This window comes from Carlito syrichta, unplaced genomic scaffold, assembly GCF_000164805.1.
Source record: "Carlito syrichta isolate Samal-C Ts95f unplaced genomic scaffold, Tarsius_syrichta-2.0.1 Scaffold138552, whole genome shotgun sequence".
NCBI lineage: Eukaryota > Metazoa > Chordata > Mammalia > Primates > Tarsiidae > Carlito > Carlito syrichta.
The window spans coordinates 153,568-168,949 of record NW_007082648.1 but is presented as its reverse complement, the minus strand read 5'-3'; the positions used below and the strand labels follow the sequence as shown (position 1 = coordinate 168,949).

Below are 15,382 nucleotides of genomic sequence, written 5' to 3'. Positions count from 1 at the left end.
TGCGGGTCTCGAACCCGCGGGCTCAGGCAATCCACTCACCTCAGCCTCCCAAAGGCGCGGGATTACAGGCTGAGCCACCGAGCCCGGCTGAGTTAGACCTTTTAAATTATCTTCCTTCATTGGTTTGGTTTCATGTTGATGATGGTTAAACTTTTGGTTGTTGTTTAGAAGAGTGGGAATTTTTGTCTTAGAGGGACATGAAAAGACACTCTAGGGCCAGTCCAGAGTTCTGGCTTGTTTTCTGGTTCATCAGGTGCCCCTGAGCACGATGCTCAAAGGCCTGCCCACAATAATTGTTTAATACACATTTATTAAATGGAACAGGGAAAGTTATTACCTCCTGGTTAACAAAAGATCCATTTCTTGAGCACTTTGTACTTGCTAAGCCTTTCATAAGCATTTTACATTTATTATTATACATGATAAGAAGATTGCATAATCTTCACAGCAACACGATGCAGTGAGTATTATTATTATTATTATTATCCTCATTTTACAGATGGGGAAACTGAGGTTTGAGAAGTTAAGCAACTTGTCTTCAACCTTTTTGTTAAGTAAATTTGTTTTTTTTGGTTTTTTTTTTCTGTTTTTTGTTTTGTTTTGTTTTTTGAGTTGGTGTCTCACTCTGTCGCCCAGACTGGAGTGCAGTGGCTGCTCCCAGCCACCGCAGCCTCTACCTGCTGGGCTCTGGCGATCGTTCCGCCTCAGCCTTCCAAGGAGCTGGAACTACAGGTGCGCGCTACCACGCCCAGCTCATTTTTTTTTATTTATTGTAGAGATGGGGTCTTGCCAAGTTGCCCAGGCGGGTCTCAAACCCGCGGGCTCAGGCAATTCACTCACCTCGGCCTCCCAAGGCGCGGGATTACAGGCTCAGCCACCAAGCCCAGCTCTCGTTTTTTTTTTGAGTCGTAGTCTCACTGTTGCCCAGGCTAGAGTGCATTAGCACACTCTTGGCCACTGCATCCTTGACCTGCTGGGCTCAGATGATTCTTCCACCTCAGCCTTCCAAGCAGCTGGAACCACAGGCACGCACCACCATTAACCATGCCTGGCTAATTTTGTTTTAATTTATTGCAGAGACAAGGTCTTGCCAAGTTGCCCAGGCTGGTCTTAAACCCCTGAGTTTAGGCAATCCTCTCGCCTCTGCCTCCCAAATTGCTGGGATTACAGGCCTGAGCCACTGCTCCCGGCTAAGTAAATTTTAGAACTAGAATTGCAAGCCAGATCTAACTCCAGAGCCCAAACCTGGGAAAAGGGTAGTTGGGCTTTGTGCATTCAAAGGAGCTTTTCTCCATTTCCCAGTCTCTCAGGTCTCATACCCTGCCAAGGAAGTGTGAGATTTTGTTGCTTTCTGGTTATTCTCACTCTGCTCACCCTGTGGGAGCGTCATCCCTCCCCCCCCATGACATCCTGTATAGATTCCTGTGGCTGCTGTAATAAATCACCACAAACTTAATGATTAAACCAACCAATTTATTCACACATAGTTTTAGGGGCTAGAAGTTTGAAATTAAAGCATTGGCGAGGTCACACTTCCTTCAGAGGCTTTTGGGGAGATTTTATTCCCTGCCGCTTCCAGCTTCTGGCGGTTATTGGAATTCTTTGGCTTGTGGTACAGCACTTCCATCTCTTAACTTCAATGTTAGTGTCTTTCAGATCTTCCCTCTGTGTCTTCTCTGTGTCTTTCAAATCTTCCCTCTGTGTCTTCTCTGTGTCTTTCTAATCTTCCCTCTGTGTCTTCCCTGTGCCTTTCTAATCTTCCCTCTATGTCTTTCAGATCTTTTTGTGTCTTCTCTGTGTCTTTCAAATCCTTCCTCCCTGTCTTCTCTGTGTCTTTCAAATCTTCCCTCTGTGTCTTCTCCGTGTTTTTCAAATCTCTCCTGTGTGTGCTTGTCATTGAATTTAGGGCCCAACCTGATAATCCAGGATAATCACCTCATCTCTAGATCCTTAACTTAATCACATCTGCAAAGACCTTTTTTCCAAATAAAGTCATATTTGCAGGTTCTGAGAGTTAGGACACGGACGTACCTTTCAGGGGCCGCCAATTAAACCACTACAAATGTTGATGAATACTTTCCCAGCAACCAGGCAAGCACCTGTTTTTGGCATGTGCTTTGGCAGGTGTGAATTCTGGCAAAGGCTACTTTTCCAGTGAGTGACTGAATATCAGCGAGATTTCATAACTTGTTTTTTCACAGGTGTTTCCATGCTTTTCATGTGAATCACCAAATCTTAAATCCAGCTAAGGCCTCTTGGGGCCTCCCCAGAGGGGGTCGCCTGTCTCACAAGGTTTTGTTTTCTTTCAGATTGCTGACCTGCAGCTGCATAAACTGGATGAACTGGACTGTCTGATTCAGGGCCTGCTTTACGTCGACTCCGTTGGCTTCAACGGCAAGCCGGAATGTTACTATTTTGAAAACCCTACAAATCCTGAATTGTGTCAAAAAAAGCCGTACTGCCTTGATAACCCATACCCTATGTTGCTGGTTAACATGGGCTCAGGTGTCAGCATTCTAGCTGTGTACTCCAAGGACAACTACAAAAGAGTTACAGGGACCAGGTAAACATGTTTCCACTAAAAGAACCTTTTTGTGCTTGAACACAGGCCTCTTTCTTGGGGACCAGTTAATAGTAAAAGGCCATTTACATTGGATACTTTTTTTTTTTTTTGAGTTGTAGTCTCACTCTGTCGCCCAGGCTGGAGTGCAGTGGCACGCTCACGGCCACTGCAACCTTGACCTTCTGGGTTCAAGCGATCCTTCCGCCTCAGCCTTCCAAGTAGCTGGAACTACAGGCACATGCTGCCACGCCCAGCTAATTTTTTGGTTTACTGTAGAGATGAAGTCTTGCCAAGTTGCCCAGGCTGGTCTTGAACCCATGGGCTCAGGCAGTTTTCTCACCTCGGCCTCCCAAAGTGCTGGGATTATAGGCATGAGGCACCATGCATGGCCTGGATACATTTTTAAAAGAAATATCTTGGCCTTCTCAGCCATCCCAAAAGGATTTATTGAATTTAAAGTAGTAAGTAGAGAATTTATATAAAGGTTAATAAAACGTAGTCCTTGTCCTGACAGAAATTGTTTTCAAGTTGAGGGGAAAATGGTTACACACATCAGAAAGTTGCCAACAAGACAGTATCTATGAAGGGCCAAATGGATAGCAGGGACAATAAACACAATAGAATTCAGGTGGAAGGATACTTGGGATGGTCAGAGAGGGTTTCAGAAGAAACCCTCGTTTGAAACCTCCTTCATGCCCAGCACAGATGAATTGCTTGAGATAATATGCCACTCCAACCAGCAAACCAAACTGGGTTTACAAAGAATTTTTTTTTTTAACCTTCAGGTAAATACTCCAGCTGAAACTGGAATAGTCAGCACATCTCCTAGGGAGTTTTAGAGTACAGTGGATAGGAAGATAGCCCTGCAGTCCCAGTGGGGCAGAGGGCTTTGTTTTTTAGTGCACACGCCCCAAGGTCCATGCAAGGGCAAATGGGCTCAGCTTCCTGTTCATGGGGATTGACATGGGGGAAGAATCTGGGTCGGGTATCTTTGATACATCCCAACGTAAACAAAGCTAAGCAAGTTTTTCTTTAAGAGGAGAATTTGCTGTGAAATGTTTCTCTAACTTATTGGACCACTGACAGTGTTTGGAGGAATACCTTAAGGAACTAATGCGATGTAGAATGTGCTTTTACCTATGATGTTGAAACTATTTGATCTTGATGTCGAAACCAGTGTTTTTGATAGATGAAGATATCACGTGTTTCCCTGGGTCTCATTATTCTGATTCCTGCCAAGAAGGGGCTGTTTCTTAGATTGTTGTTTTTTTTTTTTGTTTGAGTTGGAGTCTCACTTTGTCGCCCAGACTGGAGTGCAGTGGCCGCTCCTGGCCACCGCAGCCTCGACCTGCTGGGCTCCAGCGATCCTTCCGCCTCAGCCTTCCAAGTAGCTGGAACTACAGGCGCGCGCTACCACGCCTGGGTGATTTTTGATTTATTGTAGAGATGAGGTCTCGCTGCCCAGGCGGGTCTCGAACCCGCGGGCTCAGGCAATCCACTTACCTCAGCCTCCCAAAGGCGTGGGATTACAGGCTGAGCCACTGAGCCCGGCTTAGATTGTTTTTTACAAGCTTTTTCAGTACTGAAATTCTGCGGGACTAACTTCTTACCCATTAGGAGAGCACTGTTCTTCCAATGCATTTCCGTGACTTGTAATAGGTCAGTGGTTCAGCCGGACATGTGGCTCATGCTTATAATCCTAGCACTTTGGAAGACTGAGGCGAGAGGATTGGGTTCAAGACCAGCAACATAGTGAGACCTTGTCTCTACAATAAGTCAAAAAATTAGCCGAGCATGGTGGCACACACCTGAGTTTCCAGCTACTTGGAAGGCAGAGGTGGAAGGATCATCTGAACCTAGCAGGTCGAGGCTGTGGTGGCCGTGAATGTGCCACTGCACTCCAGCCTGGCCAACAGAAAAGAGATTCAAAAAAAAAGAGATATGTCAGTGGTTCCCCAATGGGAAGGGGAAGATTAACAACTCTCCCCCTTCCCACCAGGGAATGTTTGACAGAATCCACAGACATATTTTTGGTTGTTACAACTAGAAGTGGGGGTGCTTCTGGCATCTAGGGGTAGAAGCCAAGGATGCTGCTAAATTCCTACAATATATAGGGCAACAAAAAATGATCAAGCCTCAAATGTCAATAGTGCTGCTGTTGAGAAACCCTGACCTGTACCCTCACGTGTGTGCACGCGTTCTGACTGAAGCCTGCTAGTGTTCAAAGTACTGGCTTTGTGGTGTGAGTTTATTGCTACAAGATGTATATTTTCTCACTGAGGATACAGAAGCTCATATCAGAACATCAGAGTCAGAACAGACCCCACAGCCTCGTTGGGACTATCAGGAGTCTCAGGCACATGACTATTTCATCTGAGCTGGTTTTACTTGAGAGAGTGATCTCCAGATACAAGTACAAGATTTAAGAAGATACAGGCTTCCTCCCAGAAGGAGTAATTGAAGTGGTAAAGCTAGTCCCCAGGTAACAAAAAGCAAAACATGCTTCACACTTTGAGACATGTACAATTTTGTTGATGAACCCGTCACACCTTCATGAGTGACATCCCAGGAATGCTTTCTCAAACTTGTAACCTCCAGGGACTTGAGTCATCTTGAATAGCTGCTAATCCATGTAACAATGTCTATAAGCTTCAATTATTGAGAAACGCCCATGAATGACCAGTCCTCAACCAATATTGACCAATTCTCAAGCTTCCCTATAAGCTTGCTCTTCAATCAATCATTTTGGAAAGGTGCTACAGGAGACAGGGGTTTCTTTCAGGGGTTCTCACAGGTAGGGGAGGTAAATGAAATATCGAGTCTGTGGGGCCCTAGTCCTTATCCTTTCAGAGTTGTTTTGCCAAAGGTTTCTTTTAATTCAAGTTAGGAAACCTCTGACATAAACTATTATGGCTAGCAGTGAACGTCAGCATGTAGAATACACTTTGGAAATCACTGATCTAAACACATGGCTTAAGCTTTAAGTTTTGCTATTCTTGTTGTGAGCTGCTAGCTGTAACTCAAGTTTTTTTGTTACTGTGTTATAACTGATTTTTCCCATTAAGCATTTTATTTATTTATTTTGAGTCAGGTTCTCACTCTGTCACCAGGTTGGAGTGCGGTGGCATGATCACAGCTCACTGCAGCTTCGACCTCCTGGGCTCAGGCGATCTTTCCATCTCAGCCTCTGAGGTAGCCGGGACTATAAGCACGTGTCACCACACTTGGCTAATTTTAAAATTTTTTTTTTTTGTAGAGACGAGGTCTCCCTGTGTTGTCTAGGTTGGTCTCGAACTCTTGAACTCAAGCGATCCTCATGCCTCAGCCTCCCAAAGTGCTTGATTACAGGCGTGAGCCACCGCGCCTAGCCAATGCTTTTATTTTTAAGAAGCCATATCATTACAGGATATCAGTTTTCTTTTAAACCTGGTTTTGGAGGGTTCGTTTTAGGTTTCTGTGTAATTTTATTGCATCCTAGATTAGGTAGCAGTATTTTTTTTCTAGTGACACAACTCCAATTTTATTAAAGAAGTCAATAGAAAAAATCGTACAGCTGACTGTTAGAATGTGCAGTTCATTAAGAGGAATGTAAGAATTTTGAAACTTTGGTAAAGGTAGCTGCATCTCAGTACACCATTTTGGAATCCATTTTAAGAACACAAACGCTCAGTAATTGAAGGTTTCTTCTACTTCTTCTGAAAACCCCTTACTACGATGTTGTTTCTTTGTTTTGTTTTGTTTTGTTTTTAAATGATGATATAGTCAGTTGCTTTTTCTAGCAATGTTTTTGTCTCTGATATACCGAGGGTTTTACTGTGTCTGCCACAATAAACAGATGCATCTGATTGTGAGCAAGGAAGTCACTTGATTAAATAATAGTTAGCAGGTTGAGGCTATTATGAAAGTGCTGAGAGACTTTGGGCTCATCTGCGACCATGCGTTTTTTCCTCTGCCCTGCAGTGTGCCCGCTCTGCAAATGCATGCTTGCTTTTCCCATTGTGCTCCGACTCCGTACCTGGGGTCACCTGTCATTTTCCAGCTATCTGAGACACATTCCCTTTTTCACTTATACCAACATATCAGTTGAGTTACCTTCTTTCTAAGTCAGCCGATGTCTTCAGTTGCCTACCTTTGGAGTGGGTTGTTGAATGCTTTGATTAATATGAATCGCTAATGTTCACAGAAAGGTTATTAGTGTGGATGAAAGGGATTTAGGAGCTAGAAAATATATGGAGAGGAAAAAAAAAAGACCAATCCAGATGGCACATAAACCAAAAAACTAGCTTTCCCACACTAGCTTGGTAGCAGAGGCTGAAACCAACAACGTAGCATGACACACCATGTTACATGTAAGTAAAGATGAACCTTCTTAGAGGAAATCCAAAATTTCTGCTATGACTGAGTTGTCCAGGTTATAAAGTACATGGAGATCTTTGTTTCATTGTGGCACTGCACCTACCATTTGGGTAGCTGATACTGGTGGTACCTAACTACAGAATTTTTCATGAGAACCCATAATTTTAGTCAAGTGTATATGTGTATACACATATACAACACTGTATCACAGTGTTTAAGATTATTACACAGTTTTACTTTATTTTTTCACTTAATTTTTTTTCTATCTTATTTTATTTTAATTTAATTTAATTTTTTTTTTTTTTTTACGAGACAAGATCTCACCAAGTTGCCCAGGCTGGTCTCAACCCCTTGAGTTTAGGCAGTCCTCTCACCTTGGCCTCCCAAAGTGCTGGGATTACAGGCTTGAGCCACCATGCCTGGCCTTAACTTAATTTTTAAGAGACGAGGTCTCAGCTGGGCTTGGTGGCTCACACCCATAATCCCACCACTTTGGGAGGCCAAGGTGAGAGGATTGCCCGAGCACAGGGGTTCAGGACCAACCTGGGCAACTTGGCGAGACCTCATCTCTTCAATAAATCAAAAAAATTAGCCAGACATGGTGGTGCATGCCTGTAGTTCCAGCTACTTGGAAGTTTGAGGTGGAAGGATCACCTGAGCCCAGTAGGTAGAGGCTGCGGTGGTTGTGAGTGTGCCACTGCACTCCAGCCTGGGTGACAAAGTGAGACTCCAACTAAAAAAAAAAGAGAGAGAGAAAGAGACGAGATCTTGCTATGTTGCCCAAGCTGGTCTCGAACACCTGGGCTCAAGCAGTCCTGCCTCAGCCTCCCAAAGTGTTGGGATTATAGCGTGAGTCACCACACATGTCCCACAATTTCACTTTAGATGCAACTTAAAGAACTATGGTTCTTGTCTACAATCTGGTATCTTTTATTAGTAGTTATTGATAGTAATTATCATTTACCATAATTTTTTTTCAAATTTAAGTTAAACATAACCTTAATCCCAATTTGATTTTTTTCTCTTAGAATTAAAACCAGCTGCATAAACACAGATTGAGTTCTCAGAACTCAAAACAGATTGATGAGAGCAGCTCAGCAATATTTACTCTCTTTTATATGGTAAATAAAGAGGAAAACCTATGTCCATTAACTTTAGGAATCAGTGCTTCTTTTCCTGCCAGGTGTTCACAGGAGATAGCTTTATTCTGAATCTCCTTGCTATTAGGTAACTTTGAGATTAATAACAATTGAGTTTATTCGTAGTTTCTAATTTTGTCTAAAAAGACTCTTTTAGAAGAACTTTACTCCCAAATAATTTAAAGCTTTTAGAATGTAGCTCAAGTATTGGAACCATTTTATGACCTTTGTTATTATTTTTTACTATTGGGTAGAAAGTACAATATTAAAAACCCTCTCCAAGTCTACTTTAAAAAAATTCCATATCAGACAGATCAGTGGATTCCTTCTAGAAATTTTCAAGGAGGCTAAGTGAGATTATTTCTGCTAGCAAGGTGAGGTCAGGTGAAAGATACCTTTTGGGCTGGCTGCTCCTGGTGGAATCCTAAGGTCAGTTTTGTCCTCAGAAGGTTTAGCTTCATAGCTGTGAACAATGCTTTATGTACACACAAGCTCTTTTTTTAAGCATTTGTATTCACCTACGTATGGTTTTTAAATAGGAATCATTTCTTGGTTATTTGCTGCTTTCAGACCATTCAAATGGAAGAGATCACTATTTGGCCTCATTTCATAAGTGGAAAGGCTGAAGAAAGCCCTTAAGTTAGTGGCTAGTTGAAGGTCTCACAACAGAAATCAGTGAGAGTCTTTCTCTGGCTTTGTTCTCAAATTTAGGGGCAAATTTTCCTTGATGTTTATTTTCAGTCTGCCCTTTTTTCGTATCCAGTCTACCTTAAAGCTCTCTTGCACCCTAGCACTTCAATTCAAGTGCCTTTTTGTTTTTTTTCTGTTTTTATTAACCCAGATGAATAGTCTTGATGTAGTTGGGGACTTGGATGGGCATATCTTAAAGCAAAATTTAAAAATAAACCTTATTGTTCCTTCAGTCTTGGAGGTGGAACATTCCTAGGCCTATGTTGCTTGCTGACTGGTTGTGAGACCTTTGAAGAAGCTCTGGAAATGGCAGCTAAAGGCGACAGCACCAATGTTGATAAGCTGGTGAAGGACATTTACGGAGGAGACTATGAACGATTTGGCCTTCAAGGATCTGCTGTAGCATCAAGGTAGAGACTAAGTAGCTAACAGCAGTAGTGATTAAACACAAGGCAGCTTCACCACCCTGGCCATTCACTGAGTTATGTTTTAAAATGCCAACCCACCAGCCTGGTGCAATTATCTCTCATATTGGAGCTTAGACTTGATCTCCTCTCCTTGATGAAGTACTGAGATGTTTAGCTCTTGATGCTTGAGCTTAAAATAAGGCAACTTTGAAAGAAGGTTCTGGAAAACTGCAACAGTTTCCCTTGCTCCATTCTTGCCCAGATATCCAAAGGCATTAAATCCCCCCCCCATTAATAGACATGCTACTTTGTCCCTATTAAGAAAAGGGCAGCCAGCCATTCATACTGTACTCCTGTATGCTTATAAACCATAGTAACAAAATCAGGTCATTTGAGTTATTCCTAGAGCTTTCCACAGTACCTTGGTGGAAGCATGGGCACTGCCTGAGGATGATTTGAACACTCTCGCTAATATTTCCAACATAGCTTTGGCAACATGATGAGTAAAGAAAAACGAGATTCCATCAGCAAGGAAGACCTCGCCCGGGCCACATTGGTCACCATCACCAACAACATTGGCTCCATTGCTCGGATGTGTGCGTTGAATGAGGTAAGGCCTTACTCAGCCGGGAAAGCCATGTGTCATTCATACGCATCATCTTGGCAGTGCAATACCTATTGATTCGTACAAAACCGTGTACCCTTGGGAAACCTGCCCTTTTTATAGTCGCATTTTAAGAACAGGAGGGTTGTGTGTTGGGGAGGTGGGAGGAGTATGTGCTTTATTTTTGACAAGACACTTGATGGAAAAAAGTAGTAAACAGCCCACTGTGGAAACATGATACAATCACAACCCATGTCATAGTCTCCCTGACCATCATTATTGCCATGTGCCCACTGAAATGTGAGGAGCAGCCTTGCAAGTAATTATGGGTAAAACGCTACACTTGCAATATTCGATATTCTCTCTGCTTTCAGCTTCTTTACAGTGTTGCCTTGTGGCATGGAGTTCAAGCAGCATTGTACAGGGCTATCAAAGCACAGAGAGCTTGCTACAGCTGAGGCCAGCCAGAGCCCCGGGCACAAGAAGGGGTGGAGTTGGTGACAGACAAAGCTTTGTTCACATGTTTTGCAACATTGCAAAATTCCTTTGGAAAAAATGGAATCCTTTTCTGAAATACAAGGTGTGTAAAGTAAACAACTCCCTTCTCACTGAGGCGTGTTAGGAAGACAAGAAAGAAAAGTTGGGGCATAAAACAGGTAATTAGGAGAGTATTAAAAAGAGTCATATAGATTAGTAGCGGGATTTTTTTAAGTATAATTTTTAATAGGAACATGACATATACAGAAGAGGCTCAAATTATAAGTGTACATCTTGATTAATTTACACACACACACACACACACACACACACACACACACACACACACACCCTGTATAGACATCACTCAGACTAAGAAATAAAACATTATAGTTACTCAGAAGCACCCTCAAGGGTTGAATAGTGGACTGTTAGAATATGAGGCAGGCTTTATGACAGGTGAGTGCTGGCCCTGCCTTTGAGCTCTGGGGTGACTGAATAGAGTATAAGACTGGTCTATAGATCAGGGACATAACATTTTAGAAGCCCTCAATTCAGATGGAGTTTAAGTGAAATTTAAAAATTCAGATGGAGTTTAAATGAAATTTGAATTCACTGTAGTTCCAGCTACTTGGAAGGCTGAGGTGGAAGGATTGCTGGAGCCCAGCAGGTTGAGGCTGCAGTGGCTGGGAGCGGCCACTGCACTCCAGTCTGGGTGACAGAGTGAGACTCCAACTCAAAACAACAAAAAAAGAAATTTAAATTCAGATTGAGTTTAAATGAAAGAGCATTCCAGAAATGTGCCTTTTCAAAGTCCACATCAGTCATGGGACTCATTGTAACAGAATTTATTTTTTGACATTAACCTTGTAAAGGGAGTTTTTCCAAGTAGCAAACAAGTTCTAAGCCTAATATGTGTGTAGCTGGCTGTACTTGTGGGCTCTCAAAGGTCATCTAGATGGTAACATCCCTTGCCGCATAGAGCAATCCATGCCCTCTGCCCTACTTTCCACAGAGCTGGCTTCTTGTGCTCTGGCTGGAATGAGCTGGTATGTCTTTCACAGGTGTCCTTTGCAGGAGGAAAACTGATTTTATTTTTCACTTTTGATTTCAATCTCAATGTCTATTTTTTGTTATAGTATAGTAAAAGTGCCTATTTGAAAGTGTAGCCATGATATATACTGGGTTGAACAAGAGTTAGTTTCCGTGGAGCTAAATGAATAAAAAAAAAGATGGTGAAGGCTCCTTCAGAGGGCTTCTAGTCAAAACAGACTCCCATGGATATGCCAGCCACGGCAGCATCGCGTTTCCCTGTGAGAGCAGTCACGGAGTTCCTCAGATCTTGTTTTGCTCTCTGGAGTTACTGACTCGAGAATCTTTGATCCCAGCCATTTCATAGAGCGACACCACATTTCCTGAATCTAAAATGTTTTTGCTGTGATTCTTGGAATGCAATGAAATGCTTCCCATCAACTTTCAGTTTTCTTGTTTATATTTTGGAATAGATAATACAAACACATAATACAGAGTTCTAAAGATGCCAGAAGGGTGTACAGGGGAGTGAGTCACATTTCCACCTCTCTCTCTCAATGTTACCCTCACTAGAAGAAGCCAAGGTTTTTAGGTAGCAAACTCTATGTAACATTTTAAAAAATAACAAATGTACTAAAATATAATCACATACCACACAATTCACCCTCTGCATACTATTCAACATCTTGCTTTGTTTATCAGTTTTTTATTAAGAAAATTGGTAACATACATAAAGGAGAGAGAACATATGAAGAACCCCTGTATCTCCCTCAGCCCAGAGTCTACAATTGCCAAGACTTTGCAACACAGGCTTTATCTTTCTGTTTTCTTCTTCTTCCTCCCTCTGCTCCACTCTCCTCCTCCCTCCTTGTATTTTTTTTTTTTTGCTGAAATATTAAAAGGCAGTTCCCAGACATATCAGTCTACCCTGCATACTTCAGTAACCACCTCTGAAAGCACTGCTTTTTTACATAATAACACATCTTGAGATTGTTCATATCAGTATATTTAGAACTGCTTTATTTTTTGTTTTGTTTTTTGTTTGTTTGTTTTTTTGGGTTTTTTTGAGTTGGAGTCTCACTCTGTCACCCAGACTGGAGTGCAGTGGCCGCTCCCGGCCAGAGCAGCCTCGACCTGCTGAGCTCCGGCGATCCTTCCGCCTCAGCCTTCCAAGTAGCCAGAATTACAGGCATGCGCTACCATGCCCGGCTGATTTTTTGATTTATTGTAGAGATGAGGTCTCGCTGCCCAGGTGGGTCTCAAACCCACGAGCTCAGGCAATCCACTCATCTCAGCCTCCCAAAGGCACGGGATTACAGACTGAGCCACCAAGCCCGGTTTAGAACTGCTTTATTTTTAATGACCACATAGCATCTTAACATATAGACATGCTATTATTGGTTTGATCAATTTCCTAGTAATATTTAGGTTTTTCTAGTCTTTTGCTACTATTTAAAAATCTGCAGTACCAGTTTAGGCAATATAGTGAGATCTTGTCTTTACAAAAAAATTAACCAGGTGTGGTGGCAAACACCTATAGTTCCAGCTATTCAGAAGGCTGAGGTAGAAGGATCACCTGAGCCTAGGATGTCGAGGCAGCAGTGAGCCATGGTTGTGCCACTACACTCCAGCCTGGGCTACAGTGAGACCCTGACTCAAAAAAATAAAAATCTGCAGTTATTTATATAGTGTGTATATACACACACACATGCACGTATGTATACACATATACTATTTTTCATCCATATAGTGAGTATATCTGTAGGATAAATTCCTAGAAGGGAAATTGCTGAGTCAAAGAAGATGTTGATTATAATTTATAAAATATTCTTCATAAAGTTGGTTCCAATTTATATTCCCACCAGGAAGAGTTATAAGAGTACAATTTTCTCCACAGAGGGTTATCAAACTTTTTTATTTTTTTCAATCTCATAGGTCAGATACCTTATTTTTGAATTAATTTGCATTCTCTCCTAAGTGAGGTTAAGCATTTTTCATATATTTAATAGCCATTATTTTCACCTTTGCACACATATGAACAATCTATTATTAATACTGTTCATCCATTTCTCTACTGGGTTGCTGGTTGTTTTTTTCCCCCTACTAATTTGTAGGTACTCTATTAAGTAACAGATTTATTTTATGTTTTACGTACAGAGAATATTTTCTATTTATTGCCTCCCATTTGAATTTGTTTGTGGAGATGTTTTCCCCCTGAATAAATGTTTGATTTTTAAGTAAATAGGTCAATCTTTTTTATTTGTTTATTTTGAGTTGGAGTCTCACTCTGTTACCCAGGCTGGAGTGCAGTGGCACTCTTATGGCCATCGCACCATCGACCTGCTGGGCTCAGCCAATCCTTCCGCCTCAGCCTTCCAAGTAACTGGAACTATAGGCATGGGCCACCATGCCTGGCTAATTTTTTAATTTATTGTAGAGACAAGGTCTCGCCAAATTGCCTGGGCTGATCTCGAACCCCTGGACTCAGCCAATCCTCTCACCTCGGCCTCCCAAAGTGCTGGGATTACTTACAGGCTTGAGCCACCGCGCCCGACAATATGTCAATCTTTAAATGGAGTGTTATGCCTTTTCTACTTCAAGATTAAAACATGTTCTCCCATGTTTTTCCTCTAGACTCTTTTTTTCTTTCTTTTTTTTGAAACAGGGTCTCACTCTGTCTTTCAGGCTGGAGTGCCATGGCACTACAGCCTCAACCTCCCGGGTTCAAACAATCCTCCTACCTCAGCCTCCCAAGCAGCTGGAACTATAGGCATGCACCTCCACATCCAGCTAATTTTGTTTTTTCTATTTTTTGTAGAGACAAGGTCTCACTATCTTCCCCAGACTGGTCTCAAACTCCTGGGCTCAAGTGATTCTCCCTCCTCAGCCTCCCAAAATGCTGGGATTATAGGTGTGAGCCACCATGCCCAGCCTCTTTTTTCCTTTTGTAAACATTTGTATCTTCGATCTGCCTGGAATTCATTTGAAACATGGACTGTGCAGCAGCATTTCATGCCACTTCTACTCCTTGTAGCTTTCTTCTTTTTTTTGAGTCGGAGTCTCACTCTGTCACTCCGGCTTGAGTGCAGTGGCACGCTCATGGCCACTGCAGTCTTGACCTGCTGGTCTCAGGCGATCCTTCTGCCTCAACCTTCCAAGTTGCTGGAACTATAGGCATGTGCCACCACGCCTGGCTAATTTTTTGATTTATTGTGGAGACAAGGTCTCACCAAGTTGCCCAAGACTGGTCTTGAACCACTGGGCTCAGGCAATCCTCTCGCCTCGGGCTCCCAAAGTGCTGGGATTACAGGCTTGAGCCATCACGCCTGACCTCCTTGTGGCTTTCTATTAGGAGATGCAAGACTGGGCTTTGAGCAAGTCCTTCCTGTTTTAGGGATTTAGGGCAAAACTCCTAAATTTAATTAAATTCCTTCTTTAATCTGAGTTTCTTACTTTGAGTGTTTTACCACCTCTTAGTATGGGTGATTTATAGCTAGAGTAAACTTTTTAAATGGAAACTTATTAAAATACTCCCATTACTCTACCCATGGAAAATTTTCAGTGACAAATGGATTTATGAACATGCATTCTTAAAACCTGAGACAGTTAAAAGTTGATGTTCTCAGACCCTGATTACTCTAGATAAACTGAGCAGAAAATAATACGAGCTTCAAAGACTTTCTTGCCTATGAGTAACCATAGCAAGTGACTCACTGAGTGAATGAGTGAGTGGTGAGCAGACAAGCTGATGGATAGGCTGGGCTCAGGTTTTTTTGTTTTTTGTTTTTTGTTTTTTTGAGTTGGAGTCTCACTCTGTTGCCCAAGCTGGAGTGTGGTGGCACACTAACAGCCACCGCAGCCTCAACCAGCTGGGTTCAGGTGATCCTTCCACCTCAACCTTCCAAGTAGCTGGAACCACAGGCCCATGCCACCACACCCAGCTAACTTTTTAATTTTTATTGTAGTGATGAGGTCTTACCAAGTTGCCCAGACTGGTCTTGAACCCATGGGCTTAGGCAATCCTCTCACCTTGGCCTCCCAAAGTGCTGGGATTATAGGCATGAGCCACTATACCTGGCCTTGAGCTCAGTCTTAAACTTAAGAAATATCTGGG

The 15,382-nt window shown here is 42.4% G+C and overlaps 1 protein-coding gene across 2 annotated transcripts in view; it reads left to right on the top strand.

Annotated features, from left to right (window-relative positions):
- Positions 1-15,382, top strand: part of PANK1 (pantothenate kinase 1) — an 88,193-nt gene that overhangs the window by 62,798 nt on the left and 10,013 nt on the right. The window contains exons 3-5 of one of the 2 annotated variants that reach the window (XM_008049866.1): positions 2,310-2,563; positions 8,982-9,158; positions 9,642-9,765. In XM_008049866.1, the coding sequence (XP_008048057.1) occupies positions 2,310-2,563; positions 8,982-9,158; positions 9,642-9,765 (555 nt within the window). The remainder of the gene's footprint in view (positions 1-2,309; positions 2,564-8,981; positions 9,159-9,641; positions 9,766-15,382) is intronic. The other variant, XM_008049867.2, reaches the window with a different exon arrangement.